Here is a 25,596-nt window from a genome sequence, read left to right on the forward strand (position 1 = left end):
CTGTATTCTGGGGTCACATCTTAGTTAGAGCAGCCCTGAGGCTGCTCTAACTCGCACTCTGCAGCCCAAGGCTCCTGGGAAGCAGAGACTCACCATACTGTAGCATGCTCCAGCCATGCCCCTGGTCAGGGCCGGCTCCAGGCACCAGCCCACCAAGCATGTGCTTGGGGCGGCGCGGCGGGGCGCTCCTGCCTGAGAGCGGGGCCGCGACTGGGCTCGCCACCCTCCCTGCGGTGCTCCGGCCGCCGGGGGCTCTCCGCCCTCCCTGCACTCTGGCCGCCGGGGAGAGCGGAGAGCCCCGGCCGGGCTCGCCGCCCTCCCCCCGGCGCTCCGGCTGGTTGGGGATTGCTCGGCGCCCTCCCCTGCCGCCCTGGCAGCGGGGGGCGGCGGGTGGCTTTTTTGCCTAGGGCGGCAAAAAAGCCAGAGCCGGCCCTGCCCCTGGTCCACCCTTTGCCGGGGGTTGGAAGCAGCGCTGCTGGAGAGCCCTTAGTTCATCTCTCCACCTGCCAAGGAGGCTCCTGTCACAGTGGGGATTTGCAAGGGGTCATATTCATCCCAAACCCCTGACCATTGGGAAAGATCAGGCCTAGAACTAATTTTCATGGCTGGTCGGTCTCTCTCTCTCTCTCTCTCTCTCTAAGGCCAGGTCTACACTACCCCCCTAATTCGAACTAAGGTACGCAACTTCAGCTACGTGAATAACGTAGCTGAAGTTCGAAGTACCTTAGTTCGAACTTACCTTGGTCCACACTCGGCAGGCAGGCTCCCCCGTCGACTCCGCGGTACTCCTCTCGCCGAGCTGGAGTACCGCAGTCGACGGCGAGCACTTCCGGGTTCGACTTATCGCGTCCAGACTAGACGCGATAAGTCGAACCCAGAAGTTAGATTGCCAGCCGCCGAACTAGCGGGTAAGTGTAGCCAGGGCTTAAGATGGGACCATAGATTTCCCCACCCCCTGGACTTTGTGACTATTCAGAACTGTCTCTAAGGTCCAGAGCCAAACTGTGGGGTTCAATCCTCATCTAATATGGTTATTTTGCAGAGCAAGGGTCTCTCCCACAAACCATGTCCCAGAATGCTTTACAGAGCAGGCATGTCTACATTGCTATCAAGAGGCATGATAGCACAAGTGAATTAGCTTTGCTCTAGATAGCTCCAATAACAATAGCAGTGAAGCCCGGTCGGCATGGGAGATGGCCTGGGCTAGCCCATGTGTATGTACCCAACATCCTGCGTGGGGAGGGCTAGCCCATTCTGGCAATCACACCTCCCGATTGCAGTGTAGCCACACCCAGTGTTCAGTAATAACCTGCTAGGGGAGGAGGAGGAAGAGATGGGGAGCAAGATGGAGAGCCGATGAGGCAGAGAGACGCGTAGAGACTGTTACAGGTGGTAGGGATTGCAGATGGGAAGGCTCTCGTGCACAATCAGCAATGGCAGGACTGCATAATACTATTGTCCAGGCCACGCAAGTGAGGGCCCCCCCACGCCCTTCCAGACATCCCATGCCCTTGGCCCTAACCTCCATCTGGCCTGACCACCTCTCTGTTTGGGTCTTCAGCCAACTCAGCTGTTACGACAGCGGAGCACATTGTGAAAAGCCACATCTAGGCAAAGTGAGATCCAGGCTGGTCAAGTGACCGGTGCCTTAATGCCTTCCTGCGAGCTTGGGAGCATAGTTCCCTCGCGGTTGATCAGCAATTAGACAACGAACTTTCATTATTCATATGCCCTGCGTCTCGCTCCTAACAAATCGCCGGCAGTGAGCCTGGCACAAATTAAAGTCCTAAATATAATCAGCCAAAGAAGGTCCCTCCAGCTGAGAGGGCCAGGCTAAGGGCTTCTTGGGAACCCACCATCCCCTTTGCTTTCCATACATTAATAGGCCTGGCTGGAGTTCCAGAAGATAAATTCAAATCCAGGCCAGCCCACTCCACAGGGAACAGAACACACAGCTGAGCTGGTGAACCCTTGACTCGGGATGGCTTACGGCCCAGGCTGGCCCATCTCACCACGACCTGGAGAGAACTACTGCTATCTGCAAGGCACCTCACAAAGGCGATTTCATCCAGGTTCTCTCTGCAGCCGGAGACTGATCCTATGTCTACTGCCCGCCCTGGGAGCCTTTCCATTGTCCACAGCCGGCTTCAGAGCGGACCTTGAGTTTGGGAATTGAATGCATGCTGGTTTTAAATGAGAGCTGGACCCCAAATGGAACCACTGGTTATTGACTAATTGCATCCTTGCGTCCCCTTGCTGTGGGGTAGGGAAGTAGTAATTGTCCCTGTTATAGATTAGCCACCCCTGCCCATGAGACCTTGCTGCTTACCTAGCTGTGTGCAACAAGAGAGCGAAACAGATGCGCAGAATGAGTGGTGGGCTGGGGTAACGATGCAAATGGGGGGCTAGCAGAAAAGCAGGAGAGCCAACCACACCACTCGCTGTACCAATGCCAACCTTAACTCTTCCCCAGAGCAGGCAGGCTGTTTAGCCTCCATGTATGTACACTCCCAGCCGGTAGCAATTCTCAGCCGATAGCCTACATGCCCTTGGGAAACCGCCCAAGAAGCGTCACAGCTCACTGCTACCAGTGTCAGAGGCTGGGTGCGCCCCCTGGCCAGCTGGAGCCTATGGCGAATAGGAGAACAACAAACCCCTTGAACTGCCATCGTGGCCCATGCAGGCAGGCCTGGCAGCCCGGGACCTGCCAGGCCTGCAGGCACAGAGCTAGCTTTGGCATCCGGACAGCTCCTTGACTTGGAGAGGCTTCCGAGGGAACTGTAAAAACCAAGTGTCGGCAGGAGATTAATTAATTGAAACCGAACACATCTGTTGTTAGTTAATTCCCAAGCAGCAGGGTTAACTCCTTCCTCTCCTGCTCCAGCTAGTCTCAAAGCCTTGTGCCTTTTTCCAAGCACAAAGGGGAGATTTCTGCCCCTTTGGCTCCCACTGCAGTGTTTTAGGGAAAAGCAAAATGTGGGGGGTGGGAGGTGGGGAGGGCTGGGCTGAAGGTAGGGGGCTGATTGGGGAGTCATGGGGATGGAGGACTCTCATCTCTTCCTGCCCCAAAGCTAGTTTGGAATGTAGGAGGGACACACGGGGGATGTGAGTGAGTCTTGGGGCGAGAGCGGAGCCTGCCCCGCACATGGGAGATGGTCTAGAACATCTGGAACGGTCCTGCTGGGACCTCGAAAGTGGTCTGAGCCGAGCGTCAATCACTGCATGGGAAGTCTAGCTCCGCTGTCCAACCATCCCGTCCTCCCCTGCTCACTCTTCGGAGAGGCCCTCCTGCTTTCCCACTGGCCGGCAGAATGCACCTGGCATTACCTTGCCCTTGCTTCGCTCCCCTGCTCACATGCTGATGTTAGCCCCTACTCAATAGCAAGCTTGGCAAGCCTCCGGGCTGCTGCTCCATCCCACCTGGCTACAATTTACTTCTCAAATCCCAAGAGAGTCTTTCCACTCCCCAGCCCCAGATTATTACCGGAGGAAGATAATTTATACTCAGTGCCCTCTGCAAACAGACCCTCTGACCCCTGTGTGGCTCCAGTGCCCCTAGAAGGTGGCCAGAACTTCCAGAGAGCTTCTGCTCCCATTCAAGTGCTTAAAGAAGTGGCCAGATCTGCAGTTGAGCCCAGCACGCAGGGTGGTGTTCATCTGAAAATCTAGCCTCAATTTTGGGTGCTGAGCACTTGAAAATCTGGCCCCACAGCTCCCAGCCTTCCGCCACAACCAGCGGGTAGCAGGAGAGAGAACTCGAGGGCTAAGGCTTTTGCCGAGGGCTCCTTCCTGCAGAACCATTTGGAAGTCGCACAGTTTTGGTGTTGAAGTCCACATTTCTCACCTTCTGCTTCCTCAGCTGGAAAGCCAGCTCCCCGGGGACTCCAGGACAGGCGGCGCTTGGGAAAGAGTAAATCCCATATGAATCCCAGGAGCGCATATCCCCACATCCGCTCTTTTCAGGACCTGTGGCTTCCCTCCTGGATTCTATTCCACGGGCCAGTGCAGGCCCTTTGCAGGGTTCCTCAGCTGCCAAAGGAGGAATCACAGGGTTGGAGCTAAGACTGGCAGGCAGGAACAGACGTGTGTGATGAGTGCCAGCTGCAGCCCTGTGGAGATAACAGGCAACAGCTTTGCTGTGCAGGAAAGGAGCCCACCTGATCTGCAATTACAGCAGACCCCATTTTAAAGCCTTGCCTTCCCAGAAGAACCTGGCAAGCTGTGGACTGCAACCGGCCCACAGTTCCTCTCAAACTCCTGTTAGGTTTGGGGCATTTCAGGGATAGTCCATCAGGGCTGAAGCAGGCGAGCGAGGCAGGTGAGAGTTACAGCAGAACCCAGCTGGTGACCTGATGCCAGAAACAAGAACGAGGCCCCTGTAGCTTTCTGTTTAATATTCATGAGCCAAATTTCCTCTGCAAGCTCTGGAGACTCAAGCCCCATCCCAAGCAGGAATTCACTTCCTGCTGGGTTATTAGGGAAATACATGGGGATAGGCTTGCTAAAAGACCAGGAAGGATAACCAGCTTAATTAGTGGGAGGGGCACTTCTGCATCCTAACTTGCTCTTAGAAAGGATGAGAAATTAGGGAGCTGGTGAGAAGAGAAAGGAAACGAGGGAATATAATCTGGTAGTTAGAGCAGAGGGAACTGGGAGACTGGATTTCTGACTGTACTGCTGTTTCACTGTGTGACTTCGGCCAAGTTACTTGGTGTGACTTTGGCCAACTGCTTCGTGCCTCAGTTTCCCCATCTGTAAAAAATATACATTACCCTCTTTCATCAAGACATTTGACATTTTCTCATGAAAAGTGCGAGGTAAGTGCAACTTGTTATTAAAAAGGAGGAGGAGGAGAAAGGGAAGCAGCTGAAAATGAGTCCAGAAAGGAGCAAGAAAACCCAAGATGGGAGCTAGAAGGAGAAGAGCAGAAAGAGTATAACGCAGATCAAGCGGGAGAGAGTGGGGATAAGAGGGAGAAATCATGCTGAGTTTGCAGTGGCACACACAAGCTGGGGAGAGGCATGTCCTCTCAGGTTTTATACCCTGGCTCTCTAAAAAGAATATTTCCTGACTCAGAAATGCTGCCCTGTGGTGTTAATTCAGCATTGTTCTGTGCTTCGTGTCATCATTTAAACCTACGGGTTTTAAATGCCACCAAAGGAGAGCAGTAGCATTTAACATCCATTTCATACACATGTAAATGACGACACCGGTTGCACTGCAATAGTGAACCGGTATGTATTCACAAGCAGATCTGTTGACTGTTCTTTACTCCTGTAACTCCGTGGAGTCGGCACGGCTTTGGGTGGGTGTGAGCTGGAGTATCTCGCGTGGCTCATGCACTGTCAGCAGTTCTGATTGCTGGATCGGAGTGAGAAGGAAAGAGGCCAGCCTGCCTCTGTGCAGGGCTGGCTGTTAGGAAACAAACAGCATTTTTCTTTGTAAGCTAAGTAGATTTGATCTGGAGTCACAGAGACACAATACATTTGGAGCCTTCTGATTAGAGCCGGGAGAAAATCTTTCACACACAACTTTTTTCAGCAAAAAAGGCAGCTCTCGCAACACTGCAACGTGTCACAAATTCGTATCAGTTTCATGGAATTATTCATTTGGACACCAAAACAACAAAAAAAAAAAATCAGGGAAAAAAATCAAAACGTTCAACGTTTTCAGAATGAAACACCTGGGTTTTGTTGGTTTTGTTTCAAAACATCCTTTAAGATTATTAAAGAAACATCCAAGAACGTGAAACAATGGGCAAAATCAAAAGGAAACCTTTTGTCAAAACAAAACACTGCCTTAGCCCCGAAATGATTTTTTTCTTCGACTTTTCCAAATTGCCAATGACCCAAAAAATTCCGTGTTTGCCCAGCTGTGCTTCTGAGGCCATTTTTAGAGTGTCACTTTTCAGCATTTAGCCTCACTTTCGATTAGGCCCAGCTCCAGTGAGCAGTGATTTTTATTTGCATTTTCTAGTGCAGCCGTCACTATAGCGTATGTAGGTGTTAACAGCACATACATTTAGAAATACGTCATTCCCCACCACTCAGAGAAACCAAACTCCCCTCCCTTACACATGAATTTTAAGCCACTTATTTAAGGGGCAGATAAATCAAGGTGGCTGTGTATGCGTTTGCCATAGGATCCCATTTGCTCATGAACACAGTCAAATGGGAGGTATTTAGGGGGACAGGATTTCAAGGGCTCATCACCCATAATTGGTGATGTACTTGCCACAGAGCACAAGTCCCAGCGTGTTGAGCTGTTTGGAAAATCGGGCCTCTTTCTTGTTAACGTGTGTCGGGGTGTGTGGCTGGTGTGCATGCTGTTTTTACAACGTCAGGCTCAGGGTTTTTAATCCTGTGTACAGGAAGAATCAGTCTGGACACAAGGGCGGTCAGGCTAAGCTCCCATCTGAGAGCAGACAACTTACACCACCTCAGGGCTGGCCAGAGCGTAAATGCCTCTCTCTGCATACAGTGGCGTGAAGCACGCGATGCAGATGTGCACAGCTCAGGAGAGGCACAGGAGGGTGGGGATGAGTGTGGGGCGGGAGAGAGCCTGGTATGTGCTTTTTCCCACTCCCCTCTCATCCGTCCGTCAGACAAAAGCCTGCACTGTGCTTCTGACAGCAGGCCCCGGTTCCGCTGGGGAAATCTGTTCCCCATTAGCGTCTCTGGCAGAGTTGGTTACCACAGCTGGCACGCCGGCCGGCTGAGGGGAGAGCGCGGGAGCTGCCAGCAGTCACTAATTAGCACCACAAGTGAGGCCGGGGATTGGGGAGCTGGGAAAGGCCTTGTCCTGGCCCCTCTTGCCAAGGATCCAGGGCCCAGTGGACAGGCTCCCATTTACGTCAATGGACTTTGGAGGAGGCTCTCCAGGAGTAGGGTGACCAGATAGCAACCGTGAAAAAACGGGACTGGGGTTGGGGGGGTAATAGACACCTATATAAGAAAAAGTCCCCCAAAACGGCACTTCCCTTTAAAAACAGGACGTCTGGTCACCCTATCTAGGAGCAAGAACTGCCTGCCTCTTAGATTCCATTCCCACCTTTCCCCGTCTCGGTTCTACCCCGGTGCTGTACTGTGGAGGGCTCTCTAGCTCACCACAGACTGTACCCAGCCTCTGTCTGCTACACCGGAGACGGGATTGGATCAGGGTCCAGGCCGAGCCTGGGGGTTAGCTCCATAGGCTTGCAGAGTGGTTCTGCCCAGACTCAGGGGCAGTTCCTGCCGCCAAGCCCACCGAAATCAAGGGGCGGCTTTGCATTGGCTTCAATGGGCTTTGGATCAGGCCCTCGGTGTACGTGTAGCCTTTCACTTTGCGAGGCTCGGGCTCAGTGCTGCCTTAGGTCAGCACTAAAAATAAGTTGGTTAACTTGAAACTTTATCCCCAGAGGGCAAGCAGCCCAGAGTGCAAAACCAGCATGTGTCACTCTGGCCAACTGACCCATTTGGCCTGGTGTTTCCCCCCCCGAGATGAACGTGAAACCAGGCTACCTTTAGGCTTTGACTTCGCTATATGCAGAGATCTCCAAGGAATATCCAGTGAGTGGTGTGGGGGATTCAGTAGGGAGAACTCTCCCCTCTGAATGATCCAACGTCCCTACCAAGGTATTAGGGGCTGCTGGAGGGGCTGTCTTTCAGCATGCTTGTGATCTTTATCCCCTTGCCCTTTTCTCAAGAATTCAGGGTCTTAACCCCAGTGTCCTGGTCAGTGTTGCCAACTCTTGCAATTTCATTGCAAGTCTTGCACTATTTGCTGTTTTCCTTAAAGCTCCAGATCCTGGAGTCCTGTGATTTTGTGAGAAATTCAGCTTGCATTTTTTTAAAAGAAACTTTCTAGCCCTTGTGATGGCAGAGAAAAGCTGGAAAACAGGCTCAAACCCCAGAAGGCAAACAAAACAAATTCAAAATGTATAATTGAAAACTCACGATTTTTAAGCTAATCTCATGATTTTGGGGGACTGGCTCATGCTTTTTGAATGCTCAGGGTTGGCAATCCTGTTATCTCCTGCCTCCCCACATTCCCGTGGCAGGTGTTTTAATTGCAGCCGCAGTTCGTGGCTTCCCCTCCTTCAGAAAACACTGTCGTGCAGCATCGTCGCACAGAGCAGCTGCTGCGTTCCAGCCCCAGAGGTGGGTGAAGTGGCAGAGGTTCAGAGCCTGCAAAGCAGGCTGCAGGGGTGGGCCGTGTTGTGGGTAATGGATGCTTATTCCCTGGTTTCCGTAAAACCAGTTCACCTTTCTGTGTGGCAGTTTCCTAACCCTAACAAAGGCAGATCCAGTGGAACAACCCATGTAAGTGTCTAACTTGAACCATGGGGAGGAACCCCAGGAGATATCTAAGCAGGCATCCATCCCAGTACCCTGTCTCAAAGTGGGGGACAAATACCAGCAGTTCTGTGCCCTGGGGGCTCTCCCTTAATACCCCTAGCATGATACCCAGAGGGATAAATCCCAGCGGGCTTCTCTTTCCAGCCTCCCTCATGTCCCTGAAGAGAGAACAAGGAGGACACACTCCAGATTGCTACTCAGGCCCCACTCAATCCCCGACCCTGTCCTAAGCAGGGACAGAACCACTGGTCAAAGGCCCCGAGGATGGTGGGGGGCAAAGTTGTCCTGGGGGACATTTGCCGGGCTCCAGCCTTGGTCCCGTGATGCTGCCCCAGGCCGAGCACATGACACAGGAGACGTCGGGGGTCAGAAATGCAGGAAGATCTTTATTTACAGTAACAAATCAAACAGACAAAACCTCACAACCCCCCACCCAGCCTTTGCAGGGCGCATTTCTTCCCTGCCCTGCAGTTGAAGGCCCAAGCAGGGTAGGCCGGTATAGGTCAGGGGGAGAGAGAGCTGGAGCCACTGGCCCTCCGGAGGCCTTCCGAGCAGGCGCAGTGTCCAACTGCTGCGTGGCTTGCACCTTCGAGTCAGGCCCGGAGAGCTCTGTCCTTCCCCTGTAACAAGAAGGCCAGGAGAGAAGGCGTTTCGCAACAGGGAGAGTCTGGAATCTCCTCTCTCCACCAATTTGTGCATGGACACGCAGCTTCTCTGCGGGGAAGGCTTTTCTGGGCATCCTTTGTCAGCCATCACAGGGGCAGTTAAGGAAAAGGCTCTGTGCAAGTGTGTGTGTGCGCATGCATGCGTGCGCACGCACACTCGCATGCGATAGCCCAAGTGCTGGGGTCACAAGGGAGCAGCCGGCTGGGTTTATTGCACTTGCCTGTCTTCCTCAGCACCGAGAAGGGGGCGGGGAAGCCACTTCCAACCGCAAAGGGAGGCCGAGGCGTTCAATCTCCAACCTCCCACCCCGGCCGGCACCCTGAAGCTCACAGCACCCTGCTGCCCATAGCCACCGCTTCCTGCCTGGGGTGAGAGGATGAGGCCGGTGCGTGCGTTTTGTGCCACGTCTTGGGCCCCATCATCTGAGTCCACAGGGCGGGAGGTTAGACGGGCCTGTGGGACCTCTGTGAAAAAGTCCTGTCTTTGTACTCTGGGTGCTGGCAGGCCAGCTGCAATCCTCCTGCGGGCTCATGATATCTAACTGCTGACCAGGGGACATCAGCCTACTCCTTCGAGTTGCAAACTAGCGGGCACTCCTGTGCCTAAAATACCAGCGAGCGGGCACCACGCCCTTGCCGTAGTTTGAACTAGCAGCATGGATGCTCCTGCAATAGCTGCCGATCAGCTGGCACCAGTGCACCTGGCACACTTTTCTTTGCCAGCCAAGGGCCACTCGTGCTACTATAACATGCCAGCTGTCAGCCAGCGGGGCACTGGAGCAGCCAGCCAGTGGGGTGGCACCATTCGCTGATTCCTCAGACAGCCGGTGGCTCGGTGCATGTCTGATCTTTGGCCCAGCAAGGCAGCTCAGGGTCTCTGCGTAGGACTTGCTCTCCTGCTCTCGGCTCAGGTGGCAGGAAGCAGCCACGCTGCTGTCTCAATTCCCCCGTGAACCGCTTGGGGTTACCCAAGCCGGACAGCGCTGGGGGAGGTAGAGAAAGAAAGTTTGGATCCTGCAGGTATCCAACGAATCTTCCGCTGTTCCATGGCTCTAAGGAGGGGACTCCCATCCCCAGGTGCTTTCCAGCCTCAGGTTACCGGCTCTGCTGGGGTCTCTGGACTCCTGCCCTTTCCATCTCCCATGTGGCTCTCTCAAAGGCTCAGGAAACCTGCAGGATCCTCCGAACACATGATGCGAGGCAGGTCAAGAAAAATAAGAGCCAAATGGGTGGCGGGGTGGGGGGGATCCCCAATCCAAGGCACCCCTGCCCCGCCCCCCGTCCCCTCGAGTTTATGCCTGGGCGAGGGATTTGGCTCTGGGTTCCTCGCCCCCGCCCCGCTTCAGGAGGAGAAACACAGGCCACAGCACTCCATGCAGATCTCCAGGCAGTCCGCAGACTCGCAGCAGGCGTCCACGATGCCGCAGTCCATGTCGCAGGGGAGGTCGCAGTCGGCGCACTCCCCGGAGCCGCAGCAGCAGCAGCAGATGCAGGAGTCCTCGGAGCTGCAGGAGCCGCAGGTGGCGCAGTCCAGCACAATGTTGCAGAGGGTCAGGAACTCGCAGAAGAGGCAGGAGAGGATGCAGTGGACGCAGCAATCTGAGGAGGGGAATGGCAGAGCCAGAGAGGGAGTGTGGTGGGGGGGAGAGGACAGAAATTAATGATACTGTTATTCACGGACGCTGCCTGGCACAGCACCATCCCAGGGCTTGGATGGGAATGTTCCCAACAGGCATTTTAGGGTTCCAGATTTAACCCCCTAGATCCCAGCTTCCATAGAGACCACCACAAACCATCTCAGGGCAGAGATCTGAGACCAGCCCGGGGCTGCTGGGCTCAGGGTGGTTGGTTATTTGGGCTTTGGCTTCTGCAGACACACAGGCAGGGTGGGGCCTGCGAATGGCTCTATAGGGCCAACCGGTGCTGCCCGGGGAGCTTAGAGACTCTATGGAAAACTCTTGGATCTTGGCCATTGCTGACGATTTTGTGTGGAAGGTGCCCAGATACTACGGTGATGGGCAGCAGTATAAAACCCTAAGCTAGGCAGACTGCAACCCGAAGGCAAACAAAAAGAACTCGCCAAAGGTCAGCAGTGAGAAACAGACGGCGCTTTACCAGAATGGGCTGATTCATTTAAAATGGGGGTGGGAGGGGAGGATGTAGGGATGGGGAAGAGCGCATCCCGGAATCTATGGGGCAGATGTAAGGCCAGCGTGAGGGGGAAGAGAGCGTCCCGGAATCTATGGGGCAAGTGTGAGGCCAGCGTGAGGGGGAACAGAGCATTCCAGAATCTATGGGGCAGATGTAAGGCCAGTGTGAGGGGGAAGAGCACGTCCTAGAATCTATGGGGCAGATGTAAGGCCAGTGTGAGGGGGAAGTGTGTGTCCCGGAATCTATGGGGCAGGTGTGAGGCTTAGTTCTCCCTTAGTGAAGGAGATTACTGGAGGGCTGGGAGGGACATTACTGGGATTGAAGGAGATCCAAAACTATGCAAGGGTCATGAGATTAGGGGGCAGGGGATCCCAGAACTAACAGGACCAGCGTGAGGCACGAGGAGGTGGGGCAGAGGACCTGGCAGGGAGGGGGGAGACCAGCCCAGAGCAAATAGGGAAAATGTGGGGGAATCGGACCAGGATCCACACAGCTCCCTGGCTTGAACGGTAGCAAGGGGCAGTCGGCGCAAAGCAGTAACTGTGGTCGTCACCCCTTTCAACCTGGGCGCTCCCATCTCTCACTCGAGCATTGTAGCTCTTGTTCCCATTAGTGGACATGGAGGATTTGGGGAGCTGGGTGGGGGGGCAGGGAGAGCCGGTACCTTGCTGCGCCTCCACAGGGATCTGAGAGGAGGCTGATTTGGAGCTGCCTTTGCTCTTCTTGCTGCCCTGGCTGTTGATGGAGTAGTGTGACTGCAGCTTCCGATGAGGCTTCTGAGAACTGGGCAGCGAGCCAAGGACGCCGTTCCCGGCCTCTCGGTTTGTGCCGCCTGGGTCCGGGACACGCCCAGTGCCGTTCTGCAGCAGAGGGGTGCAGTCCATGGGGCTGGATGGCTGGAGACCCCGCAGGGGTGTTCGCACCTGGGGCTGGCCTGTGGGCAATAGGCAGCAGTGTGTTAGAGAGAGCTGCACTCAGAAGAGCATCCCGCATGGCAGAGAAAAGACCGGTCCTGGCTCTAATGCATATTCCCCGGTCGAAATGCAGTTAAGCCCATGTGTAGACAAGGCTAAGTCCAGCAAAGATGTTTGCTTAAGGCTCTGCCCATCTAGGGGGAATTTTTATAAAGAGAACATTAAACAGCCCTGGTCCAATGGAGCCATCTGGGAGAATTTTACTTGAACGGAGACACGGGAGAGCCCTGAAGCCATTTTTTGTTCTTCCTGGAAGGTATCTGGGGAGGCCATTTCTACTGGGCTTAAAGGCCTTTCATAGAATCACAGAAATGTAGGGCTGGAAGGGACCTCGAGAAGTCACCAAGTCCGGCCCTCAGTGCTTAGGCAGGACTAAGTAAATTTAGACCATGCCTGACAGGTGTTCGTCCAACCTGTTCTTAAAAACCATCAGTGACAGAGATTCCACAACCTCCCTTGGGAGCCTGGTTCAGAGCTTAACTACCCTGAGAGTTAGAAGGTTTTCCCTAATATCTAACCTAAATCTCCCTTGCTGGAGTGTAAGCCCATTACTTCTTGTCCCACCTTCAATGGACATGGAGAACAATTGATCACCGTCCTCTTTGTAACAGCCCTTAAGATACTGGAAGACTTATCAGGTTTCCCCTGTCTTCTTTTTTCAGACTAAACGTGCCCAGTTTTATTAACCTTTCTTCAGGTTTTCTAAACCTTTGATCATGTGTGTTGCTCTCCTCTGGACTCTCTCCCAATTAGCCACACATTTCCTAACATTTGGCACCCAGAATTGGACACAATACTCCAGCTAAGGCCTCAACAGTGCCAATGGAGCAGGACAATTACCTCCTGTGTCTTACATACGACACTCCTGTCAATAAACCCTAGACTGGTACTAGCCTTTTTCACAAATGCATCACATTGTTGACTCACATTCAGTTTGTGATCCACTATGACCCCCAGATCCTTTTCAGACTTACTACCCCCTAGCCAATTATACTCCATTTTGTAGTTGTGCATTGAATTTTTCCTTTCTAAATGAAGAACTTAGCATTTGTCTGTATTGAATTTCATCTTGTTGATTTCAGACCAATTCGCCAATCCGTCAAGGTCATTTTGAACTCTCATCCTGTGCCCCGAAGTGCTTGCAACCCTGTTCCAGTTCGGTGCCGTCCGTAAATTTTATAAGCATACTCTTCACTCCATTATCCAAGTCATTGATGAAAATACTGAATAGTACCAGACCCAGGACTGAGCCCCATGAGACTTCATTAGATACCCCTTCCCAGTTTGAGAGCGAACCATGGATAACTACTCGGTGAGTATGGTCTTTCAACCAGTTGTGCACCCACCTTATAGTAATTTCTTCTAGACTGCATTTCCCTAGTTTGCTTATGAAAATGTCATGCGAGACTGTGGCAAAAGTCTTTCTAAAATCAAGGTAGATCACACCTACTGCTTCCCCCCATCCACTAGGCCCATAACCCTATCAAAGGAGGAAATTAGCTTGGTTTGGCATTATTTGTACTTGACGAATCCATGATGGTTATTCCTTATAACCCTTTGTGGAGGGCTATCAGCAAAGGCCATCTCCAGATTGTGAGGCTCTATCCCTTCTTGGCATAACCAGACAATCCTCTGCGGTGGCAGCCTTCATGTTCTGCCCCCAATCCACCCCAACCTCAAACAGATGAAACAGGGAGACGGGAGGCTCCTGGAAACTAGATCCTCAGCTGGTGTCTTCAGTGCAGCTCCATTGGCTTAGCTACGCTAATCTGGCCTGATGCATCAGGGAGGGGGAAAGGGAGGCACAAAGGGTGGTGGGGGGGAGAAAGGGAGAGATGCAGAAGAAGATGACATAGTAGAGCAAGAGGGACATGAGGAGGAGGAAGGAGAAGGGATGGAAAATAAAGGAATGAGCGAGTAGAGTCCTATGGTGGAAGAATGGCCCAGTGGTTAGAACACTGACCTGGGAAATAGGATACCTGGGTTTCTCACCCTGCTCTGTGTGCCCTTGGGCAAGTCCCTTAGTGTCTCTGCTTCAGTGATAGCCCTGTCCCCTCTCAGAGGGGGGTTGTGAGGATAAACGCAGCCCAGATTGCAATGCATTCAATTGCTATGGTGACGGGGTCATATAAGATATTCATGACAACGTGACGGGAAAGAAGAGAGCCCAGAAGGCAGGTTTGTAAGAGAGCTCAACACCAAAGAGGCTGAGCTCTTCTGAAAACCTGGTCCGTATAAAGGATAAAAGCCTACTGCTGCTACCAAATAATGAAGTTAGTCCTTTAGTGGAGGCGCTGACCACCACTGATTCAGCTCCATTGATGGCAGTAACGTGGCTGGACTTGGGCTGCGACCACTGCGTTGATGCCACCTGCTCAGAGAGGGTCTAAATGACACCCTGGATAAAAACTACCCTGGACTGAACTACGCTACACAACCCTCAAAACAGCTGCCCCCACGGGGTGATTTCCCAAAATAAGGCTAGCACAGACACCGCCCAGGCTGGTCAGCTGTCTGAGGGCCACAAATGGGCTGCTGACCTCAGGGAGGAGTTGTGTGTTCACATTGGACTCCTCCCTCCCCCCCAACCCCCAGGGCTGAAAGTCAGAAGGGAGCTTGAGAAGACGATGCCCGGTAAGAAAGCTGGGTTGTGGATCTCTCGCCAAACAAATTAATGCCCTTAATTAAAGTGATCCACAACCTCTGGCTGGACATTAAAGGGGAGGAAAACAAACATCTGCGACTCCCTCTTGTCCTCGCATTCTGCAGAAACAAGTCAGGCTTGCGAATCTCCCTAGCTGGGGCCAAAGGGATGCTCGTCTGTACTTTGCCGTGGCCAGACAAGGCAATGTGGGGGAATCTGGAGAATAGTTTAATCCTGCCTTTCCCCCCCCCCCCCCCCGTGCGTGGTTAGTTGGCCTGGTTATCGACCACAGACAGGATTTGGAATCCAGATCAGGAAGGGTTAATCATCAATCTCCCCAGCCCGCAACATAACCAAATAAATAGAACTCTGCCTGCCGTTGTCTGTGCCAAACTTTCAATTCTCTCTCTCTCTCTCTCTCTCTCTCTCTCTCTCTCTCTCGTCAGTAAACAAGTGATGATTCAGCAGAAAGGCTTGAGGGCAAAGGCACCTGGAGCCAAGCTGGGGAACAGTAGCCGCATTCTGTTCGGGGCGTCAGTGGGACAGGGAGCCTGAACTGCAGGGATGAGAAGGGCCAGGACTGCATCGAGCAAGACGTCCAAACACAAGGTGCTTCTGTCTCACGTTGGCGAGGATGCCAGGCCGCTCGCAGGCAAAAATAAAATCGATGGAGGTAAGAAAACAGCATCTTGTTTTCCCAGCCTGGGTATCCCAGCAGGGCTGCGAGCGCTACGCTCGTCCGGCTAGCAGAAATGGGGAAATGGCTGGCAAGGAAGTAGCGAGGCTTGCAAAGCAGGTTCGTCCCACACAGAATGGGGGCGGGGCAGTCCCAGGCAGTCACTAGTGCTTAAGGCTGGTTTTAGAGCATGAACGAGGCCGGGGGGAAAGTTTAAGCAACTGGATCCTAAAGGAGGGTGATTGTATGAGAAGCTCCATGGCAGAGCATGCTGGGAAAAGCGGGACTGAAAATTGAGGTGAAAACAACCGGGCGATGTGATCCAGAAGGAGGGGGATAGATAGAGGAGGAGTGAGAGGGGGATAGGAAGGAAGAGGAGGAGATGAAAGAAAGAACAAACTGAGCTTGGATTAAATCAGACTCCCATTCCCCAACCTTTTCCTCTTTGAGGTGCTGGGTGGTTTTCATTTTCAGCTTCCAGCTAGGAGGAGAAACACCTGAAAGCACACGAGCACCTGTCCTTGAGAGATCCCCAGCCTGAATGTACACACCGACGGAGAGGAGCGGGATCCAAACTTTCAGCTGATTCTCCAAAGCAGGAAACCTTTAGACGCTCTCCCATTGTCACAATGAAGGCCTGATCCTGCCCCCCCGGGGAGCTTGGGGGAAGCGGGAGCAGGCCCCAAAGATCACATGGCCCCAAAGATAATGGCCTAGGGGAAAAAACGTTTGCAGGGGAAGAAAAAGGAACCATTTTTGAGGCTGTTTAGGGTTCCAGGTTCCAGAAGGACTGGTTCCACACATTTCTTCTTGACGTCACTGGGAGGAGGCACTTGGCTCCTCTGACAGGCCCCACTGGTGTTTCGATGATTATTACCTGTTATCATATCATCATACCTATTATCATAGTATCTCTGGGCCCCAGTCCCGGAGAAGGATGCCCCTATGCAAAGGGCTGTATCAACACAGAACAAAAACAGGGTCCCTGCCCTAAGGCGCTTACTGTCTAAGCGGCCACTCAAAATCAGTGGCTGCTTTTGAAAACAGCCTCATTAGCTTGGCTTAATCACTCGGCAAGTTCCTTCTTTAATGTTTAAACTAGCATTGATCTGTACAAGATGTAATCGAGGTGCCCTAATTGCATAAACTGCGTATTTTGGGTTTGTTTTTTTCTTATACTGTGTCATCATGGCAGACCAGATCAACAGCTCTGTGTTGAGGGGAAGGATGGTCTTGTCTGGATTCAACACCCATTTCTGCCGCAGGCTCCCTGTGTCATCTTAGACCAGTCATTTAAAGGATGGAATTTCTGCTGGTGCTGTAGATTCTCAGCACTTCTGATAACCAGGCCCTTAACTCTGTCCCCTCCACCCCCATCTGTATAGGGACTAGGGATAACACCATTTCCTTTCTGCCTTGTCTATTTAGACTGTAAGCTCTTTGGAACAAGGACTATCTAATACTGTGTGTCTGTCCAGCGCCTATTACATACAATAGGGCCCCTGTCTCTCAGTGCTAGCATAGTAATAAATTGCTACACATGGACATACATTTATACACCGGTAAACAGAGCTGCCCCCTGAACTGGGTTGTATCCTTGGCGCAAACTCCGAGTGAACTTCTACAGCTGAGTTTAAATCCGCCCCTGAGAACATGGGTTTGTGCTGACATGACCTTAACCGCAGGGGCACAAGTGAGATTACATAGTGGTGAATCCCTGAATCAGAAAATTAAAGGTGAGGCCTCAGCTGATAAGAATTTTGTTCCCAGCTGCTCCTTACCATTTCCCCAGTTCTCCCAACACGCTCTCCCTGCGGAGGCTGGCCTCCCGGCTCTTCCCCCAGGCATGATTTGTTAGAATGGCATCTCTCCCGTCGTCAAAGAGACAAGAAGATACAATAGCCCCTGGGGTGGGCGGGTGTGTTTCCAAACTGTCATGAGACTAGTGTTCGAGAGGGTGCAGTCTTGCCAGACCCTAACTGTCTGGGCCCCACCCCTCTAAAAGGCCCCATCTTCAGTTCAACCCTGTCCAAAGCCCACTGCAGCCAACAGAAGTCTTTCAAGCCCAGAGCCAGGGAATCCAGTTACAACCAATGATTGTCCCCTGATCTTTTTGCAACTTTTAGCCTACTTGTAGCTGGACTAAACTATTATTTATCATACAGTAGCAGAGAGAGAGACCTCCAGCCAAGATCCAGGCCCCATTGTGTTAGGTGCTGTAAATACCCCAAGTAAGAGACAGTTCCTGCCCTGAAGAGCTTACAGTCTAAACAGAAACACAGAGAGGGGAAGTGAATTGGCTGCAGGTTAAAGGCAGAGCTGGGAATTGAACCCACGTCTTCCGAATTTCTAGCAAAGTACTGCATCCTCTAGATTACACTCCCTCCTCTAATGCACTAATCTTTTTCACCCAGTTACGGGGAAACAGTCTCTATTGCCCTGTTGGAACCAGGTCCCCGCCTTCATTTGGTGTAGACAGAGTCTAGCAGTGCATGGTCCAGTATGATTCCAATATGCCAGGCTTCAAAAATCCTGCTCAATCCGATGCAAGAAAGGCCCATTGGGCCCAGGAATCTGATGCAGTCCACAGAGAGAAAGTCAGAAGCACAGGTCAGGAATTTTCAGACATGCCTCGCCAGCCACTCCCCACAAATATTCTACAGCTTCAGTCGTTAAATGTTTTTGAAAATGGCAGGGTTTACAAAAGTGCCTGGTGTACATGGTTTGGCTTTCTCTGTTTCTTTGCATTCCTCGGATTAAATTGTTTGTAAATCAAAATCATTCCCTGATTCAGACAAGCACTGAGCAGCAGAGAAGCCAGGCCAGAATTTCCCCTCAGAGTTAGTAATAATATCTTACAGCTATAGGGCGGTTTTCCACACAAAGGATCCCAAAACACTCAAAAGGAGATGGAAGAATGGCTACAGTCTACCTCCGACATGCAGCCGCCTCTGGGGAGGAATGCAACAGCTGTTTAACAGCGCAGTGCAACACTACACGACAAGTGAGTCCAGGAGGGTCTCGTATCCAATTGCAAGTTCAAGGAGAATTTACGGAGTTAGAATGCAATTAACCAGTTAGAAATGGTCCAGGAAACCAGGACTATCACCCCTATTTTGGGGACATTGTCATTGGATATTTAATGGCCTAAAGAGGCCAGGACCTTGATTTTAATTCCTATACAAGAGATGGCACCTTCAGCAGCTCCTAGCACTATGTAGATTCGGCTCTAGTCATGTCATCAGGAACTTTGAGTGGATTGAGGATCTGACCACAGCAGTGTCTCTTCCTGCTAAGACCAGGTTTTAAGAACAACAATCAATTTTGCTGAAGGTCATTTTTCTGAGTCCCTCACAACGTTGGGATAATACCAGGACCATGGAACAAGGACACAATTCCAAAGCCCCCTTCCCAAAGCTCCCTGCCTTCTCCCATAAGTGCTGACTCTCGGATAATTAAATTACAGGATCCCAATGCTATAACCTCTCCTATACTTCAGAATGCATCATTTCACCTCCCTCTGGTATTATCCACAGGGGGATACATCAAGATGCACCTGAGATCTGTTTGCCCTGCATCACAGAGTAGATTTTCAAAGGAACTCAGCCCCCAGCTGCTCCCATTGTGACATTGATGGCCAGACTTTCCCAATAACTCAGCACATTGGATGCTGGGCAATTCTGAAAACTTTGGCTATTTACTTAGGTACCTAAAAGGGAACTGAACTGTTTGGAAAATCTGGCCCCAACTCTCGGTCCTGAGCACTCGGAAATCAGACCTGAGGTCTTTGAAATTTGGCCCAGGTCTTGAAAGCCTGAAGATATTTGCAGTTCATCGTTGCTTCATTAGGGAAAGACCCACATCTTCCTGATAAGGGATTTTTGATTGGCCATTAGCAAAGGTCATCATTAAAACAAACATTCCCCACCTTACTAAGATACCACCGTTACTTCCCATTCGAAGCACAGTGAATTACGCGGGTGTCTCAGATAGCAGCGTGGGGTAACTGCTGGAAAATGACGACTTTTTAATGGCAGCTTCTGGTAGAACAGGTTTCACTGTATTTAATCCCCACATGGTAAATGTGAAGTGTCTGTTCAAAGGTCCACCCTGATTGGTTGTCACACACTCCGGCATCATTAGCCCATAAAGCGGCATGACTGGAGAGTGACGGAGTTGGTGTGGCTGTTGGAAAGAGACAAATTCATCAAAGAAACGCAGGGCTGGGCGGGACCTCGAGACGGCATCGAGCCCAGCCCGCTGCACTGAGGCAGGACTAAGTGAACCTAGACCGTCGTTGCTGACAGGTTTGGCCAATTCTTAAAAACCTCCAATGATGGTGATTCGACAGCCTGTTCCAAAGCTGAATGACCCTTCATTGAGGGTTAAGGCACATAAGTAGCCTCACTCCTAGAGCTCAGGTTTCCTGGTGCTAGGTGAGAAGTTACACAAACAAATCCAGTTCCATGGTTGCTTGTTTCCCCCCTGACCCATTATATCAGATTAGATCAGAAAAGAAGAATGGGCCAGGAGTCTGGGTGCTAATCTAGGGGTCAATTCCCTGCTCTGCCACAGATTCTCCGTGTGACCTTGGGTAACTCAGTTAATATGGGATTTCCAAAGCCACCTCAGTGGGCTAGGCACCTAACTCCCATTGAAAGTCAATGGGTCTTAGGCACCTAACTCACTTAGGAATTGTCTTTGTGCCTCAATTCCCCACCTGTGCGATGGGGATACTAGCACTCCCATACTCACAGGGGTGCTGGGAGGATCAATACGTTAAAGATTATGAGGGGCTCAGATATTATGGTATGGGGGCCAGATAAGTACCTAAGATCATTGTTCCGTCCAGTCCAATATCATCCTTCCAGCTGCATGCCTGGAGATTCAGAGGAAAGATTTAACTTCATCACAATGCAGTTAACCAATGCTATATTCAGTGGGGGAAATTCTTCCTGACTCCTGTTGCAATCTGATGATACCCTGAAGCATGAGGCTGGATTTCTCCCCTCCCCCGCCCCCCACAGCCTGCGTACCTGTCAACTGCCCTAGTGTTGTTCATCCACTCCAGAGGGAGCTTGCTCTCTTTCCAGGTAAGCCACCTAGGGCGGACTGCACTGGGGCTGATGCAGAGGCAGCATGCGTGAGCCAATCCGTGGCAAAGAGAGGAGGGCTGAGAGCTTGCTCTCCAGGCAGGGTACAGCAGAGTGACTGAGAGGTGCAGAAGGTCAGATGCCTGCAAGGTTTCCAAGTTACAGTACAGGAAGCACGTAATCTCTTCACTCCACGTACTCTCATCCTGTCAATCCATCAGGATCAACCCTACTTCGCTATCCTTTCCCTGGCTGCCCTCCGTCCTACCCGCTAGTCTGCACCACCGGCAATTTGTCAACCTCACTGAGAGCCTCAGCCCCCACCGTCCCGCTTTCCAATGGGAAGCCTCAATCCATTTCATGTCCCTGGAAAAGTAAAGACTCTACTGAACTATCCAACGAAAGGGGATTTACTGTTGTGTGCCTACGGGGCAGACTGAGGGCAAGACACTTTAATCCAGGCTCAGGGATGCAGTCCGAGGGCAGGGAGAGAACAGATCTAATGATTCAGCAAGGGACTGGCCTGCTTTCTCCCAAACCTGCTAAACCACCTTCCCTCACCTTCAGCTCGAGGCACAGTGGGGGTAGCTTGCCCCTGGATCCAGCTCTGCTGTAAATCCTCAGCTGGTGTTTTCAGGGGACAGGGGATAGAGCTGGTTGTCTGCACTGGCAAAAATGGGACCCATAATGCAATGGTGGCGCTGTCCCAGCAAAAGTGGGCGCATGGATAGAGGCTATGCCTACGCTGTGCTCCAAAGCATGATTGCAGCTTCACCTAATTAACGGGCAAAGCTAAAAACAGCACAGAAGCCCCAGCAACACAGCTTCAGCACAGGTTAGCATTGCAAGTACACACCCAGGGGGACTGGGTGGGCCTGTACAGCACACACCGATGGCTATGCCATCATGGCGATTCGCAGCTGCGCTCGCTCGATTAAAGCTAGCGTGGCTACGCCTGCCTGAGCGGCAGTGACCCTCCGATTGCAGATCGATAGCATAGCCACAGACAGACAGAACTCTGGCGATCTTCCCACTGTGTCATCTGACCCTTCACAGAGCAGGATTTCGACAGCACAGTGCTAAAAACGCTCTCGACCTGCCTATGCCACAGCTTTCATCACTGCCACCCCGGCGGAGCTGTACCCCCAATGCATGAGCCCCCCTTGTCTTGTGCCTCTGCAGAGCTGCTGCTATCAGATCTCTCTCAAAGGACACGACCCGTCTCTCATGTGGGAACTGCAGATCCTCAGCCCTACTGTGCCCTTAGCTGTGTTTGGGGCAGTCAGAGAGATGCACTTTAGCCTTAAACCCACAATCCCTGCAGGTTGGTCCTGCCACTTCTTCAACCCCTAGTTACTTAACTTGCCTACATGCCGGTGTAGGAGGGACTGTCTGTAACGTTAGCGAAAACCCTCCCATTTCCCCCTTCTGTCCCTCTGGGGGGGCTCTCCCCGTCTGGTGCATTTCATAGGAGTTAGAAGGTGTGTCCCTCATTTTTCTTCCCACATGTCCCTGTGTATAACTTTGGCAGGTAAGGTTAACACTACAGACAACAGCAGCAGCAATTACCCCCTCACTGGATGCTACTCCTACTTTCGCCACCCGGACTAGCGCCACATCCTAGTGTGGGGGATAAAAATACAGCTCCCTGCTTTTATTTGGGAGTGGGAGGATAATGGAAGAACAGGGATAGTGCTCACTCTTGCTAGGAGCCTCTGACATTATTTTTGTATGTATTACGGTATTTCCTACAAGCCCCAACCTGGGACTAGGCCTATTGTGCTAGGTGCTGTACATACCAAAAATGAAAAGACAGTCCCAGTCCCAAATAGTTTATGGGTTTCTTTGAACCCATGAGTGAGGGGAGAGGTACCATCGTGATTTCAAGGAGCCAAACCCCCAATGCTGCCCCCGCCCCAGCAGAACCCAAGGAAAAGAAGCAGAGACTTATGTAAACAACAAGGAGTCTGGTGGCACCTTAAAGACTAACAAATTTATTTGGCATAAGCTTTCGTGGGTAAAAACCTCACTTCTTCGGATGTATAGAGTGAAAGTTACAGATGCATAAGGCATTATATACTGACACATGGAGAGCAGGGAGTTACTTCGCAAGTGGAGAACCAGTGTTGACAGGGCCAATTCAATCAGGGTGGATGTAGTCCACTCCCAATACTAGATGAGGCGGTGTCAATTCCAGGAGAGGAATTGACACCTGAAGTTTCTGAATTTTTTTTGTTCAATGATAGTGACTAACAGACTTCAAAGAGAAACACCAGAACTAAAATTCATTTGCAAATTTAACACCATTAATCTGGGCTTGAACAGGGACTGGGAGTGGCTGGCTCATTACAGAAGCAGCTTTTCCTCTCCTGGAATTGACACCTCCTCATCTATTATTGGGAGTGGACTACATCCACCCTGATTGAATTGGCCCTGTCAACACTGGTTCTCCACTTGCGAAGTAACTCCCTGCTCTCCATGTGTCAGTATATAATGCCTTATGCATCTGTAACTTTCACTCTATGCATCCAAAGAAGTGAGGTTTTTACCCATGAAAGCTTATGCCCAAATAAATCTGTTAGTCTTTAAGGTGCCACCAGACTCCTTGTTGTTTTTGTAGATACAGACTAACACGGCTACCCCCTGATACCAGAGACTTACGTGTCACAGCTTCGGGAGTGACCATGAATTCTGACGTGGCCTCACTTTTGGGTGGTGCTGTTCCATTTGCCAGGAAGTTCAGGGACTTGTCGTCATCTGGCAGTTTCTCCTTCTCCTCTGTTGCTGGGGCCTGAGGGTGAGGGGCTGGGATGTGGCACAGAGCAGACGGTGCTACCGCTGGATTCTGCGTGGAGGAAGTGCACGAGATCTCCTCCTGATCTGAGAAAGACAGTAAGGTTCTAATTATTATTATATGTGCTAGCATACCATGGACCAGGCTCCTACCTTGCTAGATGCGGTACAAAGACAGAACATAGACAGTCCCTGCCCCAAGGAGCTTACAATTGCAATATAAGACCAGAGACAACAGATGGCATCAGACAGACTGAGTGGGGAGTACCAGGAAACAGTGAGACACCTCTTCCATCATTCGTTCCATCTTCACAACCCTTAAACAGTGCAAAGGCAGCAGGCTTCCCAGATTCGAGCCTGGGCACACTATTCACAAGAAAGTTAAGAAGCCTAGGGCCAGATCCTCAGCTAGCATTGACGCCAAGGGAGCTACATCGATATACACCAGTTGAGGATCTGGCCATTTTGGATGGCATTTTCAGAAGCGCTCAGCACGGTCCGACTCTGCTCCTCATGCAGTTCAGAGCCGCCCAGAGGTGGGGGGGCAAGTGGGGCAATTTGCCCCGGGCCCCACAGGGGCCCCCACGAGAATACACTATTCTATAGTATTGAAACTTTTTTTATGGAAGGGGCCCCCGAAATTGCTTTGCCCCGGGCCCCCTGAATCATGTGGGCGGCCCTGATGCAGTTAATGGTAAAAGTCCCCTTGACTTTGCTGGGACAGAGTCAGGCCAGTGCTGAGTACTTGTGAATTCTCTGGGGGCAGGGACTATCGTGTTCTGTGTTTGTACAGTGCCTAGAACAATGGGCTCCTGGTCTGTGACTGGGGCCCTTAGGCGCTACTGCTGGACAAACCATTAAATAAGACACTTAGACTTTAAGGCCAGTAGGGACCATCATGATCATCTAGACTGACCTGCTGCACATTGCAGGCCACAGAACCTCACCCGCCCACTCCTGGAATAGACCCCTCACCTCTAATTGAGATACTGAAGTCCTCAAATCATGACTTAAAAGACTTCAATAAACATCATTTTGAAAATCCCACCAGTTTTTCACAATTCAAATTTTAAAATCATACAACATTTCTCAGGTGTTTTACTCAGAAACAGGCTGGTGCATCATTTGATTTTGTTTAAATCCAACCCCTGCTTATTTTCTAATGTTAAAATGCCGTGTGCACGTGACGGTCAGTTTGTTCCTGGAAGACGCGCAGCAATTCGAAATGGTCACAAGGTCTGAGTTCCGTTTGGTTACCCTGTGAAAAGCAAAACCTCTCTGTCCCATATGCTGCCCGTGGCAGCGAGCTCCCAGCCTTGGCCTTGCAGAGCTCACCCGAGCGCTCTGGAAGTACCCACATAGACAGCACTTGGACATTATGGCTCCGGCCCTGAAGCCTATTTCCCGCCCCAGGCTCCAGAGCCCAAGCTCCAGCCCAAAAGGCGACACCTACCCAGCTATTGTTAGTGTGGTAGCATGAGCCCGAATCTGTCGACCTGGGCTAGGAGGCTCCCTGCCGTGGACAGGGTAGTCATACCAATAGCGGCCTGGTATGAAATTGGAAACATGGGTATTTTTCCCATGATCATTTGTAAAAAAAAATATTTGAAATTTTCACTCAGACCCTACTGGAGTCCTGCCTGGGCACTGCTGGGAGCAAGCCCATGCTACAAGAGCTCCAGTTAGCAACCCTCAGGGCACTGCTGTGGGGAAGCTCACACTGCCAGGGGTTCTATCCAGCTGGGATAGGACACTGCTGTGTGGAAGCTCACTGGGACTCCAGCAGACTCCACTGCTTTCTCACAGCAGCATCCTATCACAGGGTGAATAAAAAGTCCCATGCTGTGGGAGTCTTTGCCGGCATGGGCTTTGGGCACTTCCGTGAAGAAGGGCCCAGGAACGTAGTGGGCATTAGAAGGGCACTGCTCTGAGGAGGATCTCACCAGGGCGATCCCAGATGGGAAGAAAAGGGCACTGAGTGATAGGCAGCTCATGCTGCCGCAGTCCCAGCTGGCACCCACAAGACGCTGCTGCATGAGAAACGTGGGAGAGCGGTTACCGCAACTGAACGGTAGCACAGCGAGACCAGTGAGAAAGAGGAGGAGGCCATCAGGCACACGCCACCTGCTCCCGAAGCCTGCTGGAAAGGTACAGCTCCTTCGCACCCACACAGACTGAGCAGCTGGTTGTCACATATCCCAGCTTCAGCCAGAATCCTCTGGATTGCCAGGCTCCTGAGGTTCCCTTGGCTTGGCTTTTGTCTG

The 25,596-nt window shown here is 51.7% G+C and overlaps 1 protein-coding gene and 1 long non-coding RNA gene across 4 annotated transcripts in view; one reads left to right on the forward strand and one right to left on the reverse strand.

The window, feature by feature from the left end:
- Positions 1 to 8,700: 8,700 nt before the first annotated feature.
- MDFI (MyoD family inhibitor) overlaps positions 8,701 to 25,596 on the reverse strand; it is a 40,425-nt gene continuing 23,529 nt past the window's right edge. For both annotated transcript variants that reach the window (XM_024110339.3, XM_024110338.3), the window contains exons 3-5: positions 23,201 to 23,419; positions 11,817 to 12,086; positions 8,701 to 10,600 (exon numbers count right to left, since the gene is read on the reverse strand). In XM_024110339.3, the coding sequence (XP_023966107.1) occupies positions 10,344 to 10,600; positions 11,817 to 12,086; positions 23,201 to 23,419 (746 nt within the window). In that variant the 3' untranslated portion in view covers positions 8,701 to 10,343. The remainder of the gene's footprint in view (positions 10,601 to 11,816; positions 12,087 to 23,200; positions 23,420 to 25,596) is intronic.
- LOC122173611 (uncharacterized) lies at positions 13,209 to 18,224 on the forward strand. Of its 2 annotated transcripts, none has more exons than XR_006174206.2 (3): positions 13,209 to 13,438; positions 15,217 to 15,443; positions 15,921 to 18,224. It is a non-coding gene; the product is annotated as an uncharacterized LOC122173611 (long non-coding RNA). The 2 variants fall into 2 exon arrangements; XR_010600406.1 differs by lacking the exon at positions 13,209 to 13,438 and adding an exon at positions 14,656 to 14,760.

Source organism: Chrysemys picta, chromosome 4 (assembly GCF_011386835.1).
Source record: "Chrysemys picta bellii isolate R12L10 chromosome 4, ASM1138683v2, whole genome shotgun sequence".
Lineage (NCBI taxonomy): Eukaryota > Metazoa > Chordata > Testudines > Emydidae > Chrysemys > Chrysemys picta.